Raw genomic sequence first — 21,591 nt, forward strand, 5'->3', positions numbered from 1 at the left:
ACAATGTATTAGTCTTTCTTAATAAAATCTTTATATGGTATAATTTTTTATGAATAACTTCCAATAAGTCGTCTAACTTTATTTATCCCAATGGATAATACATGTGAAATCTTGGAATTGTTGCTTAGTTATTCTTATTTATGTCATTAAATTGTGAGCACATATGGTAAGAAAGAGGACATGAAAAGCAAGCAATTGTTGTGGTTTAGGGTTTTAAAGTTGTGGAAAAGTACTGAAAAAATGTTATAAAAATCCAAAATGTTCATTTCAACTCCTTTCTTGCTGGTAAATTCGAGTAGGACATCTTTATTTGATCCCCTGCTCTCTTCTTTGAATCAAATGTATAAGAGACTCTCCTACTCGAATAGAGGGTCAATTCGAGTAGGAATTTCATGAGAATCTGACTCAAATAGGGCCATTTCATAACCGACTCAAATATTTTTTCTTTTTACAAATCTGGTATCCAATTCCAAACCTCCTTGAATAAGAGGACAAGTATAATCTCGGTACAAGATAAATTTTTGTTAGAATATGGAGGATGGGATGAATATATATTTTGTAAAGAGAAGAAGAAAACACGAATGTAAACTAAAGACTTCATTTTAATTCAGTTTATTTTAGTGATTTGAATGGTTACAAAAGACAACCATTCAAATCACTGATGGTAAGGGATAGAGATCAAGGAAAGAGGACATGAAAAGCAAGCAAGCAATTGTTGTGGTTTAGAGTTTTAAAGCGTTGCAAAGTACTGAAAAATGTCTTAATTAAACTACTAGGGGAGTGCTGGAATTCTGTATATATATATATAAAGCTTGTCCGTTTCTCCCTCTCTCATCTATAATTGAGAGAGCGAAAGGGAGAAACGGAGTAAATTAAGTAGCTAGCCAAAGGGTGACCGTGGTGGGCCATACACAGCTTTTGCGCAATATATCTTTTTTTCTTTTTGATTTCTCTAATTCTTCAGTCTGACATTATAATTGTAAAAGAACAATGTTGAAGATCACTCTCTATTAATTCTAAGATGATGAGAAAAAAATAAAATTCTCTGATTGATTTGGGTTAAAACATATATACCTAGAGAGAAATACAGAGAGAGATGGAGATGGAGATTTTTAGGCCTTTCCTTCACAAGCATGTGTTATCGCTGAGTGAAAAGAAAGAAGATCATTTTATTTGCAGTGGATGCAGTGAACACTGCGATGGAGGTGTGATGATCTACAGTTGCAGGGAATTTTATTGTGGGTTCTCCCTGCACGAATCATGTGCAAATCTACCGCAGGAGTTGCACAACCCCCTTCTTCACCCACACCCTCTTTCCCTGCTAGTACACCAAGAATTGTGCTCTGACTGTTATGTTTGTGCCAAGAGTTTCAGGAGCTTCGCCTTCAGCTGCGACAAGTGCGAGTCCATCGTGGTTGATGTTAAGTGCGCTTTTATAAGGCTTGCGAAAGAAGAAAGGGACCACCCTGTTCCTACACTACATTTTAGCCACCATGAGCATCCATTTCTACTCTTCGAGAACATACCTGCCCATCACATTAGGTGCCGCTTGTGTGGAGCATACTGCTCGGACCCGAAGACCTATGGTTGCCTCCCATGTGGCTTCTTTCTCCATCCCTCGTGTTTGAACTTGCCGGAAGAGATTTTACATCCCTTTCATCCATACCACCCTCTCACCCGAAAACGCATCAAGAAGCCAAAACGCATCTCGAAGGATGATGCTGATGCTGATGTTAAATGCAATGCCTGTCGCAGGCATATCTACGGGAAACAGTACTTCGGCTGCTTCGCCTACTTTTGTGAGTACTGTAACAATACGAAGACTAGCTTTTGCTTGGACGCCGAATGCGCTAGTGTGATAAGGCCTGCCATAACATACGAAGGCCACGATCACCTTCTACGATTCGTGGACATCAATAATGTTGAACGGACCAAGAACTGCAGCGCTTGCAAATCCAGTTGTGAATCATATGGTTTCAGATGTCTAGATCTGCATTTCAACGACATTAAAGGTGAACTGATCAAGCGCAGGCTGTGCAGCCCGTGCAGCGCTTGCAAATCCACTTGTGAATCATACGCTTTCAGATGTCTAGATCTGGCATGTGATATCAATCTCCATCTTACGTGTGGTCCATTACCATATACCATTCAACACAAATCCCACATTCATCCCCTTATCCTTACAATTTGTCCCATTGAAGATGAAAAGGATTGCGAGCCGGACGAATTCTATTGTAATGTTTGTGAGAAAGAAAGAGACCCATTCTTGCCCATTTATTATTGCAAGGAATGTCCTTTTTTTGCCGGAATTTCTTGCGTCGTCTCAGAGGTACTTAAGCAATTGCTCATATATCAAATCTTATATATTGTTGAAGATTGATTTCAAAGTTAAAATAATAACTTACAGCGCGCTAGGGAAATAAATAAATAATTTGGCACCACTATGATTTCCTCTTAACAAAATTTTTACAATGGGTTCATGTTGGTGACTCAAATATTTGGTTGGTTCTCAGGTAGTATCATTGCTGAAGGGAGAACATGGAGATGTGGAGCTGAGGAATCCTTTTGGACAGTTTGGAAATCTGATTCGCGAGAAACAACAACTCCTGACCAAGCCGGCTTTAACCTTGTTTGATATTTCTAATTCTTTGAGTGAAGCAGAGGAAAAGGAATTGGCTGGTGCTCTTCTAATTGCTAGGACTTTTGTAGGGGCTTCGGCTTCTCTAGGGGCTACGGCTTCGGGAAGTAAAACAGTAGTTACTTCAAAAGATTGGAAATTGACAGCAATTAGTTTCAAGGGTGAGAAGGCTTACACACAATTCATGAAATTTGTTGATATTGGCATAGAGATTCCTATAGAATTACAACATGCTCAGATTTCAAATTTCGAGTTTCGCTATGAGCTGCTTCCAGAAGAAGAGGTTGTCGATCTTGAGGATTACAAGATTACTCGAAAGTTGGCCCCTATCTTGAAGGACTTGCTTTTCAAATACGGGGATGTTAGTGCTGAGTCCAAGTTAAGTCCAAGGGTGAAAGTTTATTATTTCCACATGTTATGTGACTGCATATATTGCATGATAAATACCAAAGTTGTGGATGTCACCACAAATGATCTTCTCAACTGGTGGACAATCTTGGAAATCTCAAAGTTAGCGGGATTTAGAATTCAATTTGTCTTTGATCATTTGAAGAGAGTTGCACATGTTCATTTTGGTCTTTATGCTGAAAAGCAAGGAAGCAAGGCTCTTGATAAACTCGATAGAGATATCGAGGCGTTAAAAAAGAAACGCGAGAGCTTACCATCTATACAATCCAGCTTAATCGAGAAATGCGCAGAGACTACGATGCTGAAGGGATGGAAAGCGGGTGTTCGACTACTGAAAGCAGGTGTTGGACTACTATAAGTGTTTTTGGTTAATTATATCCTCTTTCTTTATTCTCAGAATGGCTGATAAATCAAGATTTTATTGTCCTCTTATTCATAGTTTCATAGGTTTCTTTTATCACCTTCATTTGTCGTTTCAGGCGCAGCTCTTCTCAAAGTTCATTTATCTTAACTTTTACAATTTAAAATTTAAACATAGCAGTTTACAATATAAGATATTCTCATGCTGAGGTTCATAAGTTATTATTTATCTTGATTGCTTGTTTCAACTCAATACATGTAGATAAGTATGCACATATGTTGGATATGCACAACGATTAGTTAGGAACTGCTTTAGGGCTCGAGAGACCTCTTTGTAAAATGGGCAGGAGTGTTTATTCGAACCCATCGCATTTGAAAGCGTGCAGGAATACGATCCTCTTCATTTCGTTAGCCATTTCATTTTATTTTCTTGAATTTAACGTCATTTAAAATTTTTGAATGACTTGGTAACATATTCAACACGTGACATTATATACACCATTAAATGTCCCAAAATAAAATCTTGACTATAAAATGACTTATCTCCACTGCAAGTGAAGTGATCCTAGCCCCTCTTTTTCGCAAAGGCATATTTTATTGTAGCATTTTTAAATGATTTTCACATACATTTATGTGAAAATTGCATGCTATATTTAATAAATTAAGTTCAAAAAAAATTCTCCAACCTAACTAAAAAAAAATTGTTCATCGCTTATTTACTTGAAACACGTACACTTCATATTGGCTTAAAAATATATGATTAATGCTGCAGTGACAACTCTTACAAAAATTACGTGATTTTAGTCTTGTTTCTTTGTTGCCTTTGCATTATTGCTGAATTTCTGTTAGCTTTCTTCTTAAATAGTGCAGATTTTGCTGCTGCATTTCCTGAGAATTATGAGCCTCCACTGGGTGGTTTCTAGTTTGAAGTAGTCCATGATTATTCCCCAATAATTAAAACTTGTTAACTTGCTATCAGCATTTTGAGTATCTGTTTGCCTCCAAAGTTAAATTTCATTTCCTTTTACAATGAAGATGAGATCACTTGTTTTTATTACAATGTTCAAGACCGAGTTAATGACTTTGTTGAGACAGAAAAAACATGATGAGACTTTGGATACAACAATGAAAATGTAAAAACAATCATTTACACACACATGAGAAGGAACTTTTATTAGTAATAACTGGGTAATCAATTTACTTTACATGATTTGCAATAAATAGCCTTGCAAAGAGGATATAAGCTCCAAATAATTGGTCTTCTGTATAGTATTGAGAAGGTGTCAACTACCCATTGAGTTTGATAAGAGAGCAGCAGCTAAGGAACACTACTAGGAGGCCATGCCTCAAAATTGAATTTGAATTGAGACAACTGATTTGTTGCTCAATTTACAAGGATTATGATGATAATAATCACAACGATTCCAAAGATCAACAGCAGAAAGCATGCTTGCAAACAGGTAATGAGAAATTAATATCAGACGTGTTAGTAAACAGAAGTCGACTCCATAGTGTCTGAACAACAATTTGGATCATTCAGGAGCAAATTTATTTAAGCAACTTCACTCATGTTGTCAACTAGTGATATTACAATTACCGGAAATATTAAAAGTAAATGTCTACGAAGAACAACAATTAGCTAAAATTTAATGTGACAATGATACCAAATATATATTCATTGTTAAACGACATGTCCTAGGCCAGATCTCAAGGCCACCACCATCTTGGCCCAAAGACAACATGATTAATGGAAACAGGTAGATCTGTACAGGCTGTCTAATAATTAGACAATGATCAAACAAATTTTAAAAAAGAAGAAAATTAAGGTCATAAGCAACATGGTTAACAGTTAGATAAGAGCATTCCTGTTAATTACCATCATAAAGGTGCATGTAGTCAATACAACAGAAGAGTATATACCCCCATTTTTACAAGAGCCCAGGGGTTATTTCTGCTGACCCAAATATTAATTTTCCCTTGATCATCAAACATTGAAGTTATGGAAAATATTTTCCAGAAGGTGATTAATTTCCTGTGAAACAAATGGAGCTTTAGAATGCAATTCTTTGTTTGATAGTTGTTTGTAATTGGTTGCAATTTAAATACTGGGTATGTTAAATTGTACTTACGTTGGCTCTTAAAAGGGTGAAGGAAATTGGTCAAAATTAAATCAAAGTCAAATAAGGACTATGATGTGTGCCTTTTTTATTACCACCCTACAAAAAAAAATGATGGATGCCTGTGCTGGATCGAGACTGGTAGAAAAATTGACTGTATGTTATATTGTGAAAGCAAAATTCATTGAAATGCAAGAAGAGACTATTTTGCCTGACTTCACTGAAATGCAAGGAATCATACCAGAAAACAATGCAGAATTCCCTGACATGAACCTTGTGGGGTCTGAGACTCATGAGAACCGAAGTAGTGTGGATCCGATGTCTGCTGTTTTGGATGAGACGAGGCCCATAGAAAGTGATGCTATCTCTCCAGAAAGTAATGTGGAAGCCTGGCTTGATGACATCCCTGTACTTCCAGGCATTAATGATATTTTTTGGGAACAATTCCTTACAGCAAGCAGCCCGCTGACGGGGACACAGATGAAATTCATTCCAGTTCATTAGATGGAGTGACTGAGCACGGACGAAGGGAAGGGGGGACTAGCTCGTAGCATAGGCCATGCGCGCCCCCTCAATTCCTAAAAACAAACGATTTTTAAGGTATAAAAAAATAAAAAATTAAAAGGTATTAGTTCCTAGTAGTAAAATATTTTGCCCCCGACTCCTTCTCGATCATAGTAATTTTTAGCTCGTTCCGGTGACTAAGGATCATGAACCGATAGGAAATTAAGAATGATTGGGACAAGATTCATATAGAGTGATGCTATATGGAGTGATCCCCGTCCACTTTTTTTATAGGAAATTCAGAAAATAATGTTCAATAACTACTAAATCCTACCATATCAACATAATAAGATATTGTTGTGATATATATAATGTTACTCTAAATTTAATAACTTTCTAGAATATCCTAATAAAACCAAAACACAGCTTGAAAATGTTGGAAAATAATACTAGTCTTTGAGTAGAAAAAATGTCTACAATCGGAATATAACTATTTTACAACTTGTTGGCTTGTGTCAACATGTAATTGGAGGATATTAAAAAATAAAAAAATAAATTAGCTAGTGAGCAATATAGTTCTAATCATATGCTGACATGTGCCAATAAATTATAAAATAATTATCCTCAAGGGGTAGCTCAATCGATTATGGACCACGCCTTATGAAGCGAACGTCACTAGTTCCTTCCCTCTTGTGTGGACATGTCAAAAAAAATAATAATAATAATTATAAAAAAGTTATAAGAATATCATTAATTATACTATAGTTTTCCAATGAGGTACAATTATTTATAAAAATAATTTTCAACAACCCGTGTTGAAAATCCAGTTTTGTTTCCCTAGTTTTCAACAAACCGTGTCGAGTAAAGTCAAGTTGAGAGAAGCTTTTTGACTCCCAAAGTCATCATATAAAACGGATAAAAAAAAAAAAAGTCATCAAATAAAAAACCATTTTCACACATGCATCACCTGCACGCATGTTTACATTGTGAGCACAGATGTAAACATGCAGGTGTTATAGTCTTGAAACCTTAGAATTGTGGCTTTGTTCTTATTTATGGGGTACCATGACCAATGACCATCCATGTGAAATCATCGTAACTTGCCCGTTTCTCCCTCTCTCCAGAAAAGAAAAAGGAGTAAATTAAGTAGCCAAAGGGTGACCGTGGTGGGCCGCGCACAGCTTTTGCGCTATCTTTTTTCTTTTTGATTTATCTAATTCTTCAGTCTGACATTATATATAATTGTAAGAAAAATGTTGAAGATCACTCTCTATTTCTAAGATCGTGAGAAAAAAAATAAAAATCTCTGATTGATTTGGGGTCAAAACATACCTGGAGAGAAAGGCAGAGAGATGGAGATTATTAAGCATTTCAGTCACCATCATGTGTTATCGCTGAGTGAAAGGAAGGGAGAAGATAAGGTTTTATATATGCAAAGCATGCTGTGAACACTGCGATGAAGGTGTGATGATCTACAGTTGCAGGGAATCTGATTGCGACTTCAACCTGCACGAATCATGTGCAAAGCTACCGCAGGAGTTGCACAACCCACTTCTTCACCCTCACCCACACCCTCTTTCCCTAGTATACCTAAAGCACCCACACCCTCTTTCCCTAGTATACCTAAAGCACCCACACCCTCTTTCCCTAGTATACCTAAAGAACGGCATGTTTCGGTGTAAAGCTTCTCGCAAAATTTGCTTGGGCTTCACCTTCAGCTGCGAAAAGGACTGCAACGTCGTCTTTGATGTTAAGTGCGCTTTTATAAGGCCAGCGATAGAAGAACGGGCGAGCCAGTTCCTGTACATTTTACCCACCATGAGCATCCATTGGTACCCTTGGAGAACATGCCTGGCGATCGCATTAGGTGCCGCGTGTGTGGAACATGCTGCTCCGACCCGACCTATGGTTGCTTCCCATGTCGCTACTTTCTCCATCGATCGTGTTTTAAGTTGCCGCAAGAGATTTTCCATCCCTTTCATCCATACCACCCTCTCACCCTAAAATCCCGAAATCCCCTGGAGGATGTTGTTGTTCGATGCAATGCCTGTCGCAATGATATCCGGTACCTGCACCAAGTCGCCTATGTTTGTGAGTATACGAATTGCAGATTTCGGCTGCACAGAGAATGCACTAGGGTCATAATGCCTGCCATAACATACGAAGGCCACGATCACCTTCTTCAATTCAACCACAATATTATTAGAAAGAATTATAGAGGTGATGAAGAACTACTGATCAAGTACTGCAGCGCTTGCAAATCCACTTGTGAATCATATGGTTTCAGTTGTCTGTATTGTGATTTCAATCTCCATCATACGTGTGGTCCATTACCATGTACCATTAAACACAAATCCCACATACATCCCCTCATTCTTACCAATTCTCCTGCTCAACATGAAGATGAGACACACGATGAATTCTATTGCGATGCTTGTGAGGAAGAAAGGCCGGATCCACTATTGCCCATTTATCAGTGCATACAATGTCACTTTGCTGCTGATATTAAATGCCTCATCTTTGAGGTAAGCTGATGCACGTGGAATCTTTTATTTCAACTTTTTTTTTTTTTTTTAATATTTCAAGTTTTAAAAGTAAAAAAAAAATAATTAAAAATTAAAAAAAATAATAATAATAAACAAAAAATAAAATTAAAATAACTTTCTAGGATATTTACTCTCTGAAAATATGACTGGAGTCCTTTTAATCTATGCAATATATATGCCCAATAATATGGAATACACATGTTTTGTATTTATAGGCTATATTGGGAACACTCAATTAAAATTTTGCTTTCAAAAAACTAATCTTAACCATTTTCAACACTACGAAGTGTAGGTGTAGATTGTGAAAATTAAAGTGCTACTGATCATATATATAGAGATGAGTCATATAATTCTTTCATAAGTAATTTGAGAAGTTCTTCTCATGTTCGTGTGTCCCTCCAAAATTGATATAACTTTTAAAATCATCATTGGATCAAAATTTAATAGTAATTTATTATAAATCTAATAATAATTTTAAAGCCACGTCAGTTTTGAAGTGACACAAGAGAGACATTGAAGGACTTTTAGCATTACTCATGAAAAAATTGTATGATTCAAATATATGAGTAGCACTTTAATTTTCTTTTTTAATACAAATACTAGCACTTTAATTCATATATCAAGTACAATTAGTTCATGCTTTTAACTCATAGTCTATGGTTTGATTTGTAGGTAATATCATTGCTAAATGGAGAATATGGAGATGTAGAATTGATAAATCCTCTAGGACAGTTTGGTAAGGTTATTACCAAAGAAGCAGCAAAAGAGATGGCGCAAACGAAAGATAAAAAACAACTCGAGCTAACTTTAACCTGGGAAGATGAAATGAAGTGGTTCTTTTAGAGGATAGAATAAAGGAAATAACTACTGCTAGATGGATAGAGCCATATGACCATCAGGAAATTATAATGTTTTGTGACTAGGCTTGTACAGATTTCATGGAGTTTGTCGAACATGATGAGGATTGGAGTTACAAGTTTCCTTATGATTGGGATCTTTTTTCTATTAAGAAAGAAGAGGTTGTGAATGTTGGGGATTACAAGACTACTCGGAGGTTAGCCCCTATCTTAAACCACCTGCTTTCTAATTATGGGGATATTGGTGCCGAATCCACATTAAGTCCTAAGCTGAGATCGCTCTACTTTTGCATGTTATGTGAGTGCAAAGATCGTATGAGAAACACCAAGGTTGTGGACATCACAATTGATATACTTCTCGGTTGGTGGAGATGCTTGAAAATCTTGCAATTTGCAGGATTTAAAATTGACTTTGCCTTTGATAGATTGAAGAGAGTAACACATGCTCATTTTGTTCTTTATGTTGAAAACCAAGTAGACAATGCCGTTGATCAAATTGAGAAATTCACAAGAAAACTCGAGTACATAAAATCTGCAAAATCCAACTTAATCGAGGAATGCTTGAGAGAGGCTTTGATACTGAAAAAAGAAAAAGCAGTTCCATCAAGACTACTATAGATATCAACTGTGTTAAACGTTTATTTCCATGCATGTATGTTTATTTCTTTTGTATTAGTTTGTCTTATTTAATGTGTTAGGAAGTTGGTTGTGGGTACTCATTGTGCAACTTATATGTTTACAACATGAATTGCAATAAAATTCATCATAGATGATATGTATGAAGTTATGACATACAATTAATATAGCAAACTGTTTGTATTCAAGTATTTTTATCATATGCTATGGTACTACAATTTTAATATAAACTCTTTACAAACTTGATATGTTAGCGTCTCCAAGAAGTAGCTCAACGTATTGATAAGTTGGCTCTTATATTTAATTTAATTTAATTTTTTTTATTATAAATTTAAATTTCAAATACTCTTAAATAACAAGGCACTTGGCTTTGAAGATGGATGATATGCATCATTTTATAATAAAATGATGCTATTAGGGAAAAAAAAAAAATCATCAATTTTTAATATTAATATGAGCAACTATTTGAATAACTATCAATTCGAACCTTATACGAGATGCTTACGAGCCTAACTGAGTCGAGCTGAGTTTACTTTTTTCTTTTTTTTTGACATGTCCACACAAGAGGGGGGAGGGGGATTCGAACTAGTGGCATCCACTTCATTAAGCGTGGTTCTAGTCGATTGAGCTACATCTTAGAGATGAGCTGAGTTTACTTTGTTTAATATTCGAGTCATTATCTGTGTTCGATCATGAAACACCTCATTTAATAATCGAATCAAACACAAGCTCACGAGGACTTCACTCACTTAACACTCCTATCCACAGCAATCGGTGAGTGCTCTTGAGTGGGAGGTGTGTCATGTGTGAGTCAAGGAGGTAGAGACAAAGGAAAATAAAAAAAATTTGAAAGTGGGTCGGGAGCTGTACCGGTACGTGTGGGAGAGGATGAAGGAGAAAAGAAAGAAAAGAATAAAGAAAAGAAGAAAGGAGTGGGGGACAAGACAGCAGCGTAAATGGAGGAATAAAAGAAGAAGGGTGGACCGTCGCGTGGAAAAATGGGAAAGAGAAGAAAAGAAAGAAAAAAAAAAGGGTTAAATACTAAATTCTAGGGTTTCACAACTTTATTTTTTCCCCCCTGGGTTTTCATTTTTATCACAGGAGGTCCCTGTGGTTTTGATAAGTGACCAAATTAGTCCATCCGTTAGTTGACCGTTAGTTGACCGTTAAACTGGACACGTGGACCAATCAGACGTCGACACGTGGCACATATATTAATTTTTTTTTTAAAATTTTTTTTAATTAAAAAAAATGTCGGCCACCCCCAGTTTTTTCCGATTTTTCTTTTTTCTTTTTTTTTTTTTTTTTAATATATTTTTTTTAATTTTTTTTTTAAAAAAAAACATTTTTTTTAATTAAAAAAAAATTAATATATGTGCCACGTGTCGACGTCTGATTGGTCCACGTGTCCAGTTTAACGGTCAACTAACGGATGGACTAATTTGGTCACTTATCAAAACCACAGGGACCTCCTGTGATAAAAATGAAAACCCAGAGGGGAAAAAATAAAGTTGTGAAACCCTAGGGACTAATTTAGTATTTAACCCAAAAAAAAAACATAGGAAAGTGGGTGGTTGAGCTGTATGCGGATAAAAAAAAAAATTATCAATTTTTAATATTAATATGAGCAAATTTGAATAACTACCAATTCGAACCTTATACGAGATGCTAACGAACCTAACTGAGTCGAGCTGAGTTTACTTTTTTTTTTTTTACATGTCTACACAAGAGGAGGAAGGATAATTCAAACTAGTGACCTCCATTTCATTAAGCGTGGTCTTAGCCGATTGAACTACTTCTTGAGGACGAGCTGAGTTTACTTCGTTTAATATTCGAACAATTATCTATGTTCGATCACGAAACACCTCATTTAATAATCGAGTCAAACATACACGAACTCGATCGCGAGGGCTTCACTCACTTAACACTCCTATCCACAGCAATCAGTGAGTGCTCTTGAGTGGGAGGTGTGTCATGTGTGAGACAAGGAGGAAGATACAAAGAGAGAGGAAAAAAAAAATTGAAAGTGGGTCGGGAGCTGTATGTGCATGTGGGAGAGGATGCAGGAGAAAAGAATAAAGAAAAGAAGAAAGGAGTGGGGGACAAGACAACAGCGTAAATGGAGGAATAAAAGAAGAAGGGTGGACCGTCGCGTGGAAAAATGGGGAAAGAGAAGAAAAGAAAGAAAGAAAAAAATAGGAAAGTGGGTGGTTGAGCTGTTTGCGGATAATAATTCACCAATATCAACACTCTCGAATAATATCTCTTACATCACTTCACCATCTAATTCTTTCTACTAATAATTCCTCCACTATTTCAATCATACTCAATTTTAATAATTAAAAATTTTATTTTGCCTTATTAAATCATTCTCTCTCTTAAATCACCCAATCAAATAATCTGAAAATAATCTCTCATAAAAATCAAAGTCATCAAATAAAAAACCATTTTCACACGTCACCTGCATGTTTACATTGGGAGCACAGATGTAAACATGCAGGTGTAATAGTCTTGAAACCTTGGAATATTTGTGGCCTTGTTCTTATTTATGTCATTCAATTGTGAGCACAGATGGTAAGGGATAGAGATGGAGGAAAGAGGACATGAAAAGCAAGCAATTGCTGTGGTTTAGGGTTTTAAAGCTGTGCAAAGTACTGAAAAATGCATTAAAAATCCAAAATGTTCATTTCAGCTACTAGTGGAAAAATGTCTTAATTAAACTACTACGGAATTGCTGGAATTCTGCATATTTTGTTTATAAAGCTTGTTCCCACAACTGGTATTGAATTGCTGATCAGTGTAGCGTTAGCATAATATTTTTATAGTCGCAGAAGGTTGCGTTTGGTAGAATGATTTTCATTGTTTGAAATTAAAATCACAATATGTCAAAAGAAATTAGATAATATTGAACTAACAATTTTAGCTGGGACAATTTTCTTCTAAACTGAGACAGATTTTTCCTTTCCCATCTATTTTGAACTAACATTTGCATTGAAAGCTCGCAATAAACACATATATTTCTACGTACGTTGGAAGGATAAATGTTAATTTAATTGAGTGATTTTGAGGATTTTATTTTTTAAGATCCTTTTAATTTCCTGTTTTGTTTACCTCCCCTTTTTTTTCCTGAGGGGGCCAATGGGGTACCATCCCTGTGAAATCATCGTCACTTGTCCGTTTCTCCCTAATTGTAGCCAAAGGGTGACCGTGGTGGGTATAAGAACAAATAAATTTACTGTTAACACTTAATCCCAACTTCAACGTTTGGGTGTGCTTACTATTTATAGGAAACATTACAAAGATAAGATAGATACAATTTGAATTTGAAACAATTTAAATGAAATAACTTATCTACATTTAAATTTAAGCTACGCTAGTATCACAACAAATACAATTGTTGTTGAGAGAATACTGATGATATCAAACTACTTGAGAATACGATCATGGTGGGTTTAAAACTCTTTGAGATTAATCCTTATCCGAAATCCTTATCCGAAATCTTATTGTTCTCCTTATCTTGTGCTTCAATAGTGGGACCCATGCACGTAAAGCTTCTGCGCTATCTTTTTTCTTTTTGATTTCTCTAATTCTTCAGTCTGACATTATAATTGTAAGAACAATGTTGAAGATCACTCTCTATTAATTCTAAGATGATGAGAAAAATTAAAAATCTCTGATTGATTTGGGTTAAAACATACCTAGAGAGAAAGACAGAGATCGAGATGGAGATTATTAAGCATTCCTGTCACGAGCATGTGTTATCGCTGACTGGAAAGAAGAGAGAAGATTTGGTTTTATGCATCGCATGCGAAGAATACTGCGATGAAGGTCTGATCTACAGTTGCAGGACATATTTCTGTAGGTTCAACCTGCACGAATCATGTGCAAAGCTACCGCAGGAGTTGCACAATCCCCTTCTTCACCCACACCCTCTTTCCCTACTACTCCCAGACCCAAAGTACCGCAGTGTTTATTGTAAAGCTTGTGGTAACTTTTGCATGGGCTTCACCTTCTGCTGCGAAAAGTGCGACGTCGACTTTGATGTTAATTGCGCTTTTATAAGGCCAGCCATAGAAGAAGAAGAAGAAGGGGAGGAGGCAGTTGTTGTTGGTACACATTGTAGCCACGGCCAGCATCCATTGCTACTCTTCCACAAGATTGTTGCCGATCGCATTCGCTGCCGCCTTTGTGAAACATACTGCTCGGACCCGATGACCTATGGTTGCCTTCCATGTGGCTTCTTTCTCCATCCCTCGTGTTTTAACTTGCCGGAAGAGATTTTCCATCCCTTTCATCCATACCACGGCCCTCTCACCCTAAAACGCATCAAGGATAAAGGTAGTCGACGATGCAATGCCTGTCGCCAGGATATCCGGGACAACCTCGCCTACTTTTGTGAGTATAAGAATTGCAGCTTTTGCTTGGACATAGAATGCACTAGTGTGATAATGCCTGCCATAACATACCAAGGCCACGATCACCTTCTACAATTCAATGACAGTATGAAGAATATAGATGACGAACTGATCAAGTGCAGCGCTTGCAAATCCAGTTGTGAATCATATGGTTTCAGATGTCTGTATTGTGATTTCAATCTCCATCATACGTGTGGTCCATTACCATCTACCATTAAACACAAATCCCACATACATCCCCTCATTCTTACCAATTCTCCTGCCCAACATGAAGATGAGACAGACGATGAATTCTATTGCGATGCTTGTGAGGAAGAAAGGCTGGATCCACTAATATTACCCATTTATCAGTGCATACAATGTCACTTTGCTGCTGATATTAAATGCCTAACCTCTGAGGTAAGCTGATGCACATGGAATCTTATATTTCAATTTTTTTTTTTTTTTAAATATTTCAAGATTTAAAAGTTAAAAAAAATAATAATAACGTTCTAAGGATCTTTACTCTCTAAAAATATGAGTGGAGTCCTTTTAATCTATGCAATATATATGCCCAATTGTTGGCTGGATTTTCTAGCAAGACACACTCCAAGGGCAGTAGATTAAACAAGGGAAACACAAGAGAATAAGAAGTACAACTTCCAGTAGAAATTCTGCTAAAAATGAGTAAAAGGCAAGAGAAAAATAGGGGAAAAAAATAGGGAGAGGAAGAACAATTTTCTGCAAAGGACTCGGCTCTTTCTTCTATTTTTCTTCTTCTTCTTACAATCTCATTTTTCTGCAGCTACTCCATACAAAAGACAAGAGAAATCTTTTACAAAAGTAAGTTCTAGAACCACACGTGGCTTCCCAACAAACACACATTTTCACCTACTACAAACTAGAGTTTAATAAGCACAACCAAAGGTTAGAATTGACAAGTTAAAGCACATTAATTTGTAACATTCTCCCTTAATGTGCTGTTCTTGAACTCCCAATGCTTCTCTCAGTTGCTGGAATTTCTCCTTTGGCAATGCTTTGGTGAAAATGTCAGCTACTTGCTCCTCTGACTTGCAAAATTTCCGCTCCACTTCACCTTCTTCAATAGCTTCTCTAATGAAATGATGTTTGATTGCAATATGTCTGGTCCTGCTATGGTATACTGGATTCATTGCCATTGCTATGGCTGATTTGTTGTCACAATGCAAGTGTATTGCCTCTTCTTGCCTCTCACCAATATCTTCAAGTATTCTTCTCAACCAAATTGCTTGAGATGTGGCTAATGCTGCTGAAACATATCCAGCTTTTGCTGAAGATTGAGCAACTGATTGTTACTTCTTTGAGGACCAAGAAAACACACATGATCCAAGTGAAAAGGCATAACCTGAGGTGCTTTTCATATCATCAACATAGCCACCCCAATCACTATCACAAAAGCCAAGCAACTTTACTATGGAATTTCTACAATACCTTATTCCATAACTTGTGGTGCCTTGAATGTATCTAAGCACCCTTTTTGCTGCTGCAAAATGAAAATGGCTTGGAGAATGCATGAACCTTGATAGCAAACTTGCCGCAAACATAACATCAGGCCTTGTAGCAGTGAGATATAGCAAGTTTCCAACCAAACTTCTATAGAAAGTAGCATCCACCTTTTTTCATCCATCTTCCTTCTTTAATTTTTCATTTAATGCAAGTGGTGTAGCCATTGGTTTGCAACCAACCATTCTGAATTTTCTCAGAATTTTTTCAGCATACATTCTTTGTGAAATGAACACCTCTTCTTTGTCTTGATAAACTTCAATACCAAGAAAGTAATGTAGCAGCCCCATATCACTCATCCCATATTTGTTCACCATATCTTTCTTGAATTCTTCAATCATTTTAGCATTGCTTCCGGTTAATATCAAATAATCAACATATAATGCAACAATAAACAAATCAACATTACCTTGATGCTTTACATACAAGGTTGCTCACTCTAGCTCTTTTTGAAACCACTTTCATGGAAGTAATTGTCAATGTAGCTATACCATGCTCTAGGAGCTTGTTTTAGCCCATACAAAGCTTTTCTTAACTTATACACTTTCTCTTCTTCACCTTGGATGACAAATCCTTGAGGTTGTTCAACATACACCTCTTCTTTCAACTTTCCATTCAAGAAGGCTGATTTTACATCAAGTTGGTACAATAACCAACCCTTTTGAGCTACTAAAGAAATTAAAGCTCTCACTGTATCCAAGCGAGCTACTGGGGCAAAAGTTTCATGAAAATCAACTCCGGGCTGCTGTGAGTATACTTTTGCAACTAGCCTTGCTTTGTTTCTTTGAACCGACCCATCTACATTATACTTCACTTTGTAAATCCATTTCACACCAATGATTTCTTTGTCTTGTGGCCTATCAACCAACTTCCATGTTCTGTTTTTTTCAATAACTTCAATTTCATCTTCCATAGCTTTTCTCCAACTATCTTCTTTCATTGCTTCTTCAAAGTTTTCAGGTTCAACAACACAAAAGTTGCACCTTGCATAAATATCATCCAAGTTCCTCAATCTAATTGGACTTGAGCTTGGAGAAGTTGAGCTTGAGCTTGGTGATGGAGTTGAACTTGATGATGGGTGAGTGCTATCATCATTGCTTGCACTTGCTTGGGCTAGACTTTGCTGTAAAACAGTCACCGGAACCAATTGTTCTTCAACTTGGCCTTGCTCCCAATTCCATTTAGCTTTCTCATCAAATAAGACATCTCGGCTGATAATTACTTTGTTGGTTTTCAAGTTGTACAGCCTATAGCCCTTTGACATTGAGCTATAGCCAACAAATATACATTTCTCACTTGTCTCATCCAGCTTGTATCTTTTCTCCTTTGGAATTTGAGCATAGCAAATACAACCAAACACTTTGAGATGCTTGATTGATGGCTTTCTTCCACTCCAAGCTTCAAATGGTGTTTTATCCCACACGGCCTTGGTTGGACATCTATTCATCAAATAAATAGTTGTGTATACAGCTTCAGCCCAAAATGCTTTTGGTAAGCCTTTTTCATGCAACATAGACTTGGCCATCTCCATGACAGTTTGATTCTTCCTCTCGGATACCCCATTTTGTTGTGGAGTATAAGAGACTGTCAACTACCTCTCCACACCTTCATCTTCACAAAATTTACAGAATTGATTTGAGGTATACTCTTTCCCTCTATCACTTCTCAAGACTTTAATAAAACAACCACTTTGCTTTTCAACAAGACATTTAAACTTTTTAAAGATATTAAACACTTTAAATTTTTGTCTCATGAAATAAACCCAAGTCATGCGACTATAATCATCAATAAAGAGAATGAAATACCTGTTTTGAGAATGAGAAGGAGTTTGCATAGGCCCACAAACGTCAGTATGCACCAACTCTAGCATCTTCTTAGCCCTCTATGCTACTCCTTTGGAAAATGGTTGTCGTTGATGCTTCCCCAGAGCACAACCTTCACAAACTTCATTCTTTTCATTAATGCCCTTGCACCATATTTTTCTGATGTAGTAGCTTGAGACTTTGAAAATTTAGATGACCAAATTTTTTATGCCACAACCATGATTCATCAATTACACTAGCTTTTAAAGCCATGTCTTTTGCATATTTGAAAGTGAGTGGAAAGCTTCTATTTGGAGCCATTTTAACTTCAGTCACAACCAATTTTTCTCTTCCTTCATCATAAACTGTACAAGTACGACCTTCAAAATGAAGAACATAATCATGCTCCATAAGTTGTCCAATGATAAGCAAGTTTTGATCAAGCTCCAGAACAAATAAAACTTCACGAATTTTCTTCAGCCCTCTCTTGGTTTCAACTTCAACATTGCATTTCCCTTTAACATCTACCACAACACCATTTCCCATCTTCACTTTAGAATGGAATGAAGTGTCTATGTCAAGGAAAATTTCCTTCTCCAGTGTCATGTGATTGCTACAACCACTATCTAAGAACCATGTATCATTTTTCTTCTCGGAAACATGTTAACAAGCATAGAACAAGTTCCCTTCACTTTCTTTCTCCTCGGTGAAATTAGATTGTTGATTGTTCTTCAAGAATCTACAATCCTTTTGCAAGTGGCCAAACTTTTTGCAATTAAAACATTGAGGCTTTCCTTTGAACCAACAATCTTTTTCAACATAACTACTCTTCTTGCAAATATTACATCTTTGTGAAGAGCCTTCCACACTTGGTTTTCTTTCATAGCTACCTATACCTCTTCCTCTTGCTCTAAAACTCTACCTCCTCTAGTTAAGTCCCTTTCACCTTGTTCATGACTTAATGCTCTCTTTTCATAATTTTTTGAATTAACAGTGAGCTTAGATTGAAATGTACTATCTATTAACATTTCGGAGTGTCGTTCCAACCTTTGCTCATGAGATTTCAATGAACCCAACAATTCTTTGACACCTAAACTAGAGAGGTCTTTTGTTTCTTCAATTACAGCCACCATAGGATCAAATTTTTCATGCAAGCTTATCAATATTTTTTCCACAATTCTACGATCAATCATATTTTCACCATAAGCTTTCATTTGATTTACCAACTCAAAAAATCTAGTGGAATAATCTTTCACACTTTCATTTTCTTTCATTCTCATATTTTCAAAATCTCTTCTAAGAGTTTGGAGTTTGATGGCTCTTACCTTTTTATCTCCTTGAAATTCTTCTTGGAGAATGTCCCAAGCCTCCTTAGCTCTTGTTGCTCCTATAATTCTTGGAAAAATAGTTTCTGAAACTCCCCTTTGAATCATCCCAAGAGCTCCAGCATCTTTGCTTTTGTTTTCCTTCAATTCCTTTTTTTGAGCTTCGGTCAAGGTTGATGTAGATTCAAGTACTTCATATCCTGATTCTATCATCTCCCATAAATCTATGGAGACAAACAAGGTCTTCATCTTTATAGACTAGAAATCATAATTTTCACCAGAGAAAATTGGTACCTGGACATTGCTCCAATTCATGCTTGTGCTGGCCATGGATTCTCCTTCAACTTATCCTCTTCTTTCTCTTCAAATTTCTGCCCAAAGCTCTTCTTAGAACCAATCTCTGATACCAAATTCTGTTGGCTGGATTTTCCAGCAAGACACACTCCAAGGGCAGTAGATTAAACAAAGGAAACACAAGAGAATAAGAAGAACAACTTGCCGCAGAAATTCTGCAGAAAATGAGTAAGAGGCAAGAGAAAAACAGGGGAAAAAACAGGAGAAAAAAATAGGGAGAGGAAGAACAATTTTCTGCAAGGGACTCGGCTCTTTCTTCTATTTTTCTTCTTCTTCTTACAATCTCATTTTTCTGCAGCTACTCCATACAAAAGACAAGAGAAACCTTTTACAAAAGTAAGTTCTAGAACCACACGTGGCTTCACAACAAACACACATTTTCACCGACTACAACTAGAGTTTAATAAGCACAACCAAAGGTAAAAATTGACAAGTCAAAGCACATTAATTTGTAACACCAATAATATGGAATACAAATGTTTTGTATTTATAGGCTAGATTGGGAACTAGGGGTGTTCAACTGCCCCGCCAACCAAAACCCGTTAACCGCTTTGGTAGGCGGTTATAAAAAACCGGCTAACCGCCTAGGGCGGTTGTACCCTTATATGTAATAATATAAATGTATATTATATATTTTATATTAATAATAATTATAATATAACATCCAAAACGGCGTCGTTTTGACCGTGTATGACTGTATGTATGTGAAATATAATGTGATATGTGATATTGTGGACCAAGCCTAGGAAGTGTGTGCGTAGATGGTGAAAATTAAAGTGCTACTAATCATATAGATGAGTCATATAATTCTTTCATGAGTGATGCTCGAAGTTTTTCTCATGTCCATCTTGTGTCCTTCTAAAACTGACATAGCTATTAAAATCATCGTTAAATCAAAATTTAATAGTAAGTTTAAAGCCACATCAATTTTGGAGTGACACAAGAGAGACATGAAAGGACTTCTAGCATTACTCATGAAAAAATTGTATGATTCATATATATGAGTAGCACTTTAATTTTCTTTTTTAATACAAATACTAGCACTTTAATTCATATATCAAGTACAATTAGTTCATGCTCTTAACTCATAGTCTATGGTTTGATTTGTAGGTAATATCATTGCTAAATGGAGAATATGGAGATGTAGAGTTGATAAATCCTCTAGGACAGTTTGGTAAGGTTATTACCAAAGACGCAGCAAAAGAGATGGTGCAAACAAAAGATAAAAAACAACTCGAGCTAACTTTAACCTGGGAAGATGTTTTAAAAACTTTGAGAGAAGACGAGAATGAAAATGAAGTGGTTCTTTTAGAGGCTAGAATAAAGGAAATAACTACTGCTAGATGGATAGAGCCATATGACCGTGAGGAAATTAAAATGTTTTGTGACAAAGCTTGTCCAGATTTCATGGAGTTTGGCGATGATGATAAGTATTGGAGTTACAAGTTTCCTTATGATTGGTATATTCTTTCTTCTATTACGAAAGAAGAGGTTGTCAATGTTGGGGATTACATGACTACTCGGAGGTTAGCCCCTATTTTAAACCACCTGCTTTCTAACTATGGGAATATTGGTGCCGAATCCACATCAAGTCCTAAGGGGAGATCGCTCTACTTTTGCATGTTATGTGAGTGCATAGATCGTATGAGAAACACCAAGGTTGTGGATATCACAATTGGTATACTTCTCAGTTGGTGGAGATGCTTGAAAATCTTGCAATTTGCAGGATTTAAAATTGAGTTTGCCTTTGATAGATTGAAGAGAGTTACACATGCTCATTTTGGTCTTTATGTTGAAAAGCAAGTAGACAATACTGTTGATCAAATTGAGAAATGTACAAGAAAACTCGAGTACATAAAATCTGCAAAATCCAACTTAATCGAGGAATGCTTGAGAGAGGCTTTGATACTAAAAAAAGAAAAAGCAGTTCCATCAAGACTACTATAGACGTCAACTGTGTTAAACGTTTATTTCCATGCATGTATGTTTATTTCTTTTGTGTTAGTTTGTCTTATTTAATGTGTTAGGAAGTTAGTTGTGGGTACTCATTGTGCTACTTATATGTTTACAACATGAATTGCAATAAAATTCATCATAGATGATATGTA

General features: G+C 36.3%; 2 protein-coding genes across 2 annotated transcripts; both read left to right on the forward strand.

The window, feature by feature from the left end:
* Positions 1 to 985: 985 nt before the first annotated feature.
* Positions 986 to 3,569, forward strand: LOC132167900 (uncharacterized). Its single transcript, XM_059578941.1, has 2 exons — positions 986 to 2,329; positions 2,514 to 3,569. Exons 1-2 carry the CDS (start codon positions 1,097 to 1,099, stop codon positions 3,402 to 3,404), a joined length of 2,124 nt encoding a protein of 707 aa, XP_059434924.1. The 5' UTR covers positions 986 to 1,096; the 3' UTR covers positions 3,405 to 3,569.
* A 10,160-nt stretch (positions 3,570 to 13,729) lies between these two features.
* On the forward strand, positions 13,730 to 21,578 carry LOC132167696 (uncharacterized). Its single transcript, XM_059578706.1, has 2 exons — positions 13,730 to 14,880; positions 20,594 to 21,578. The coding sequence occupies exons 1-2, from the start codon at positions 13,789 to 13,791 to the stop codon at positions 21,428 to 21,430; spliced, it is 1,929 nt and encodes a 642-aa protein (XP_059434689.1). The 5' UTR covers positions 13,730 to 13,788; the 3' UTR covers positions 21,431 to 21,578.
* The last annotated feature ends 13 nt before the right edge of the window (positions 21,579 to 21,591 follow it).

The sequence above is a fragment of the Corylus avellana genome, chromosome ca1 (assembly GCF_901000735.1).
Source record: "Corylus avellana chromosome ca1, CavTom2PMs-1.0".
Classification (NCBI taxonomy): Eukaryota; Viridiplantae; Streptophyta; class Magnoliopsida; order Fagales; family Betulaceae; genus Corylus; species Corylus avellana.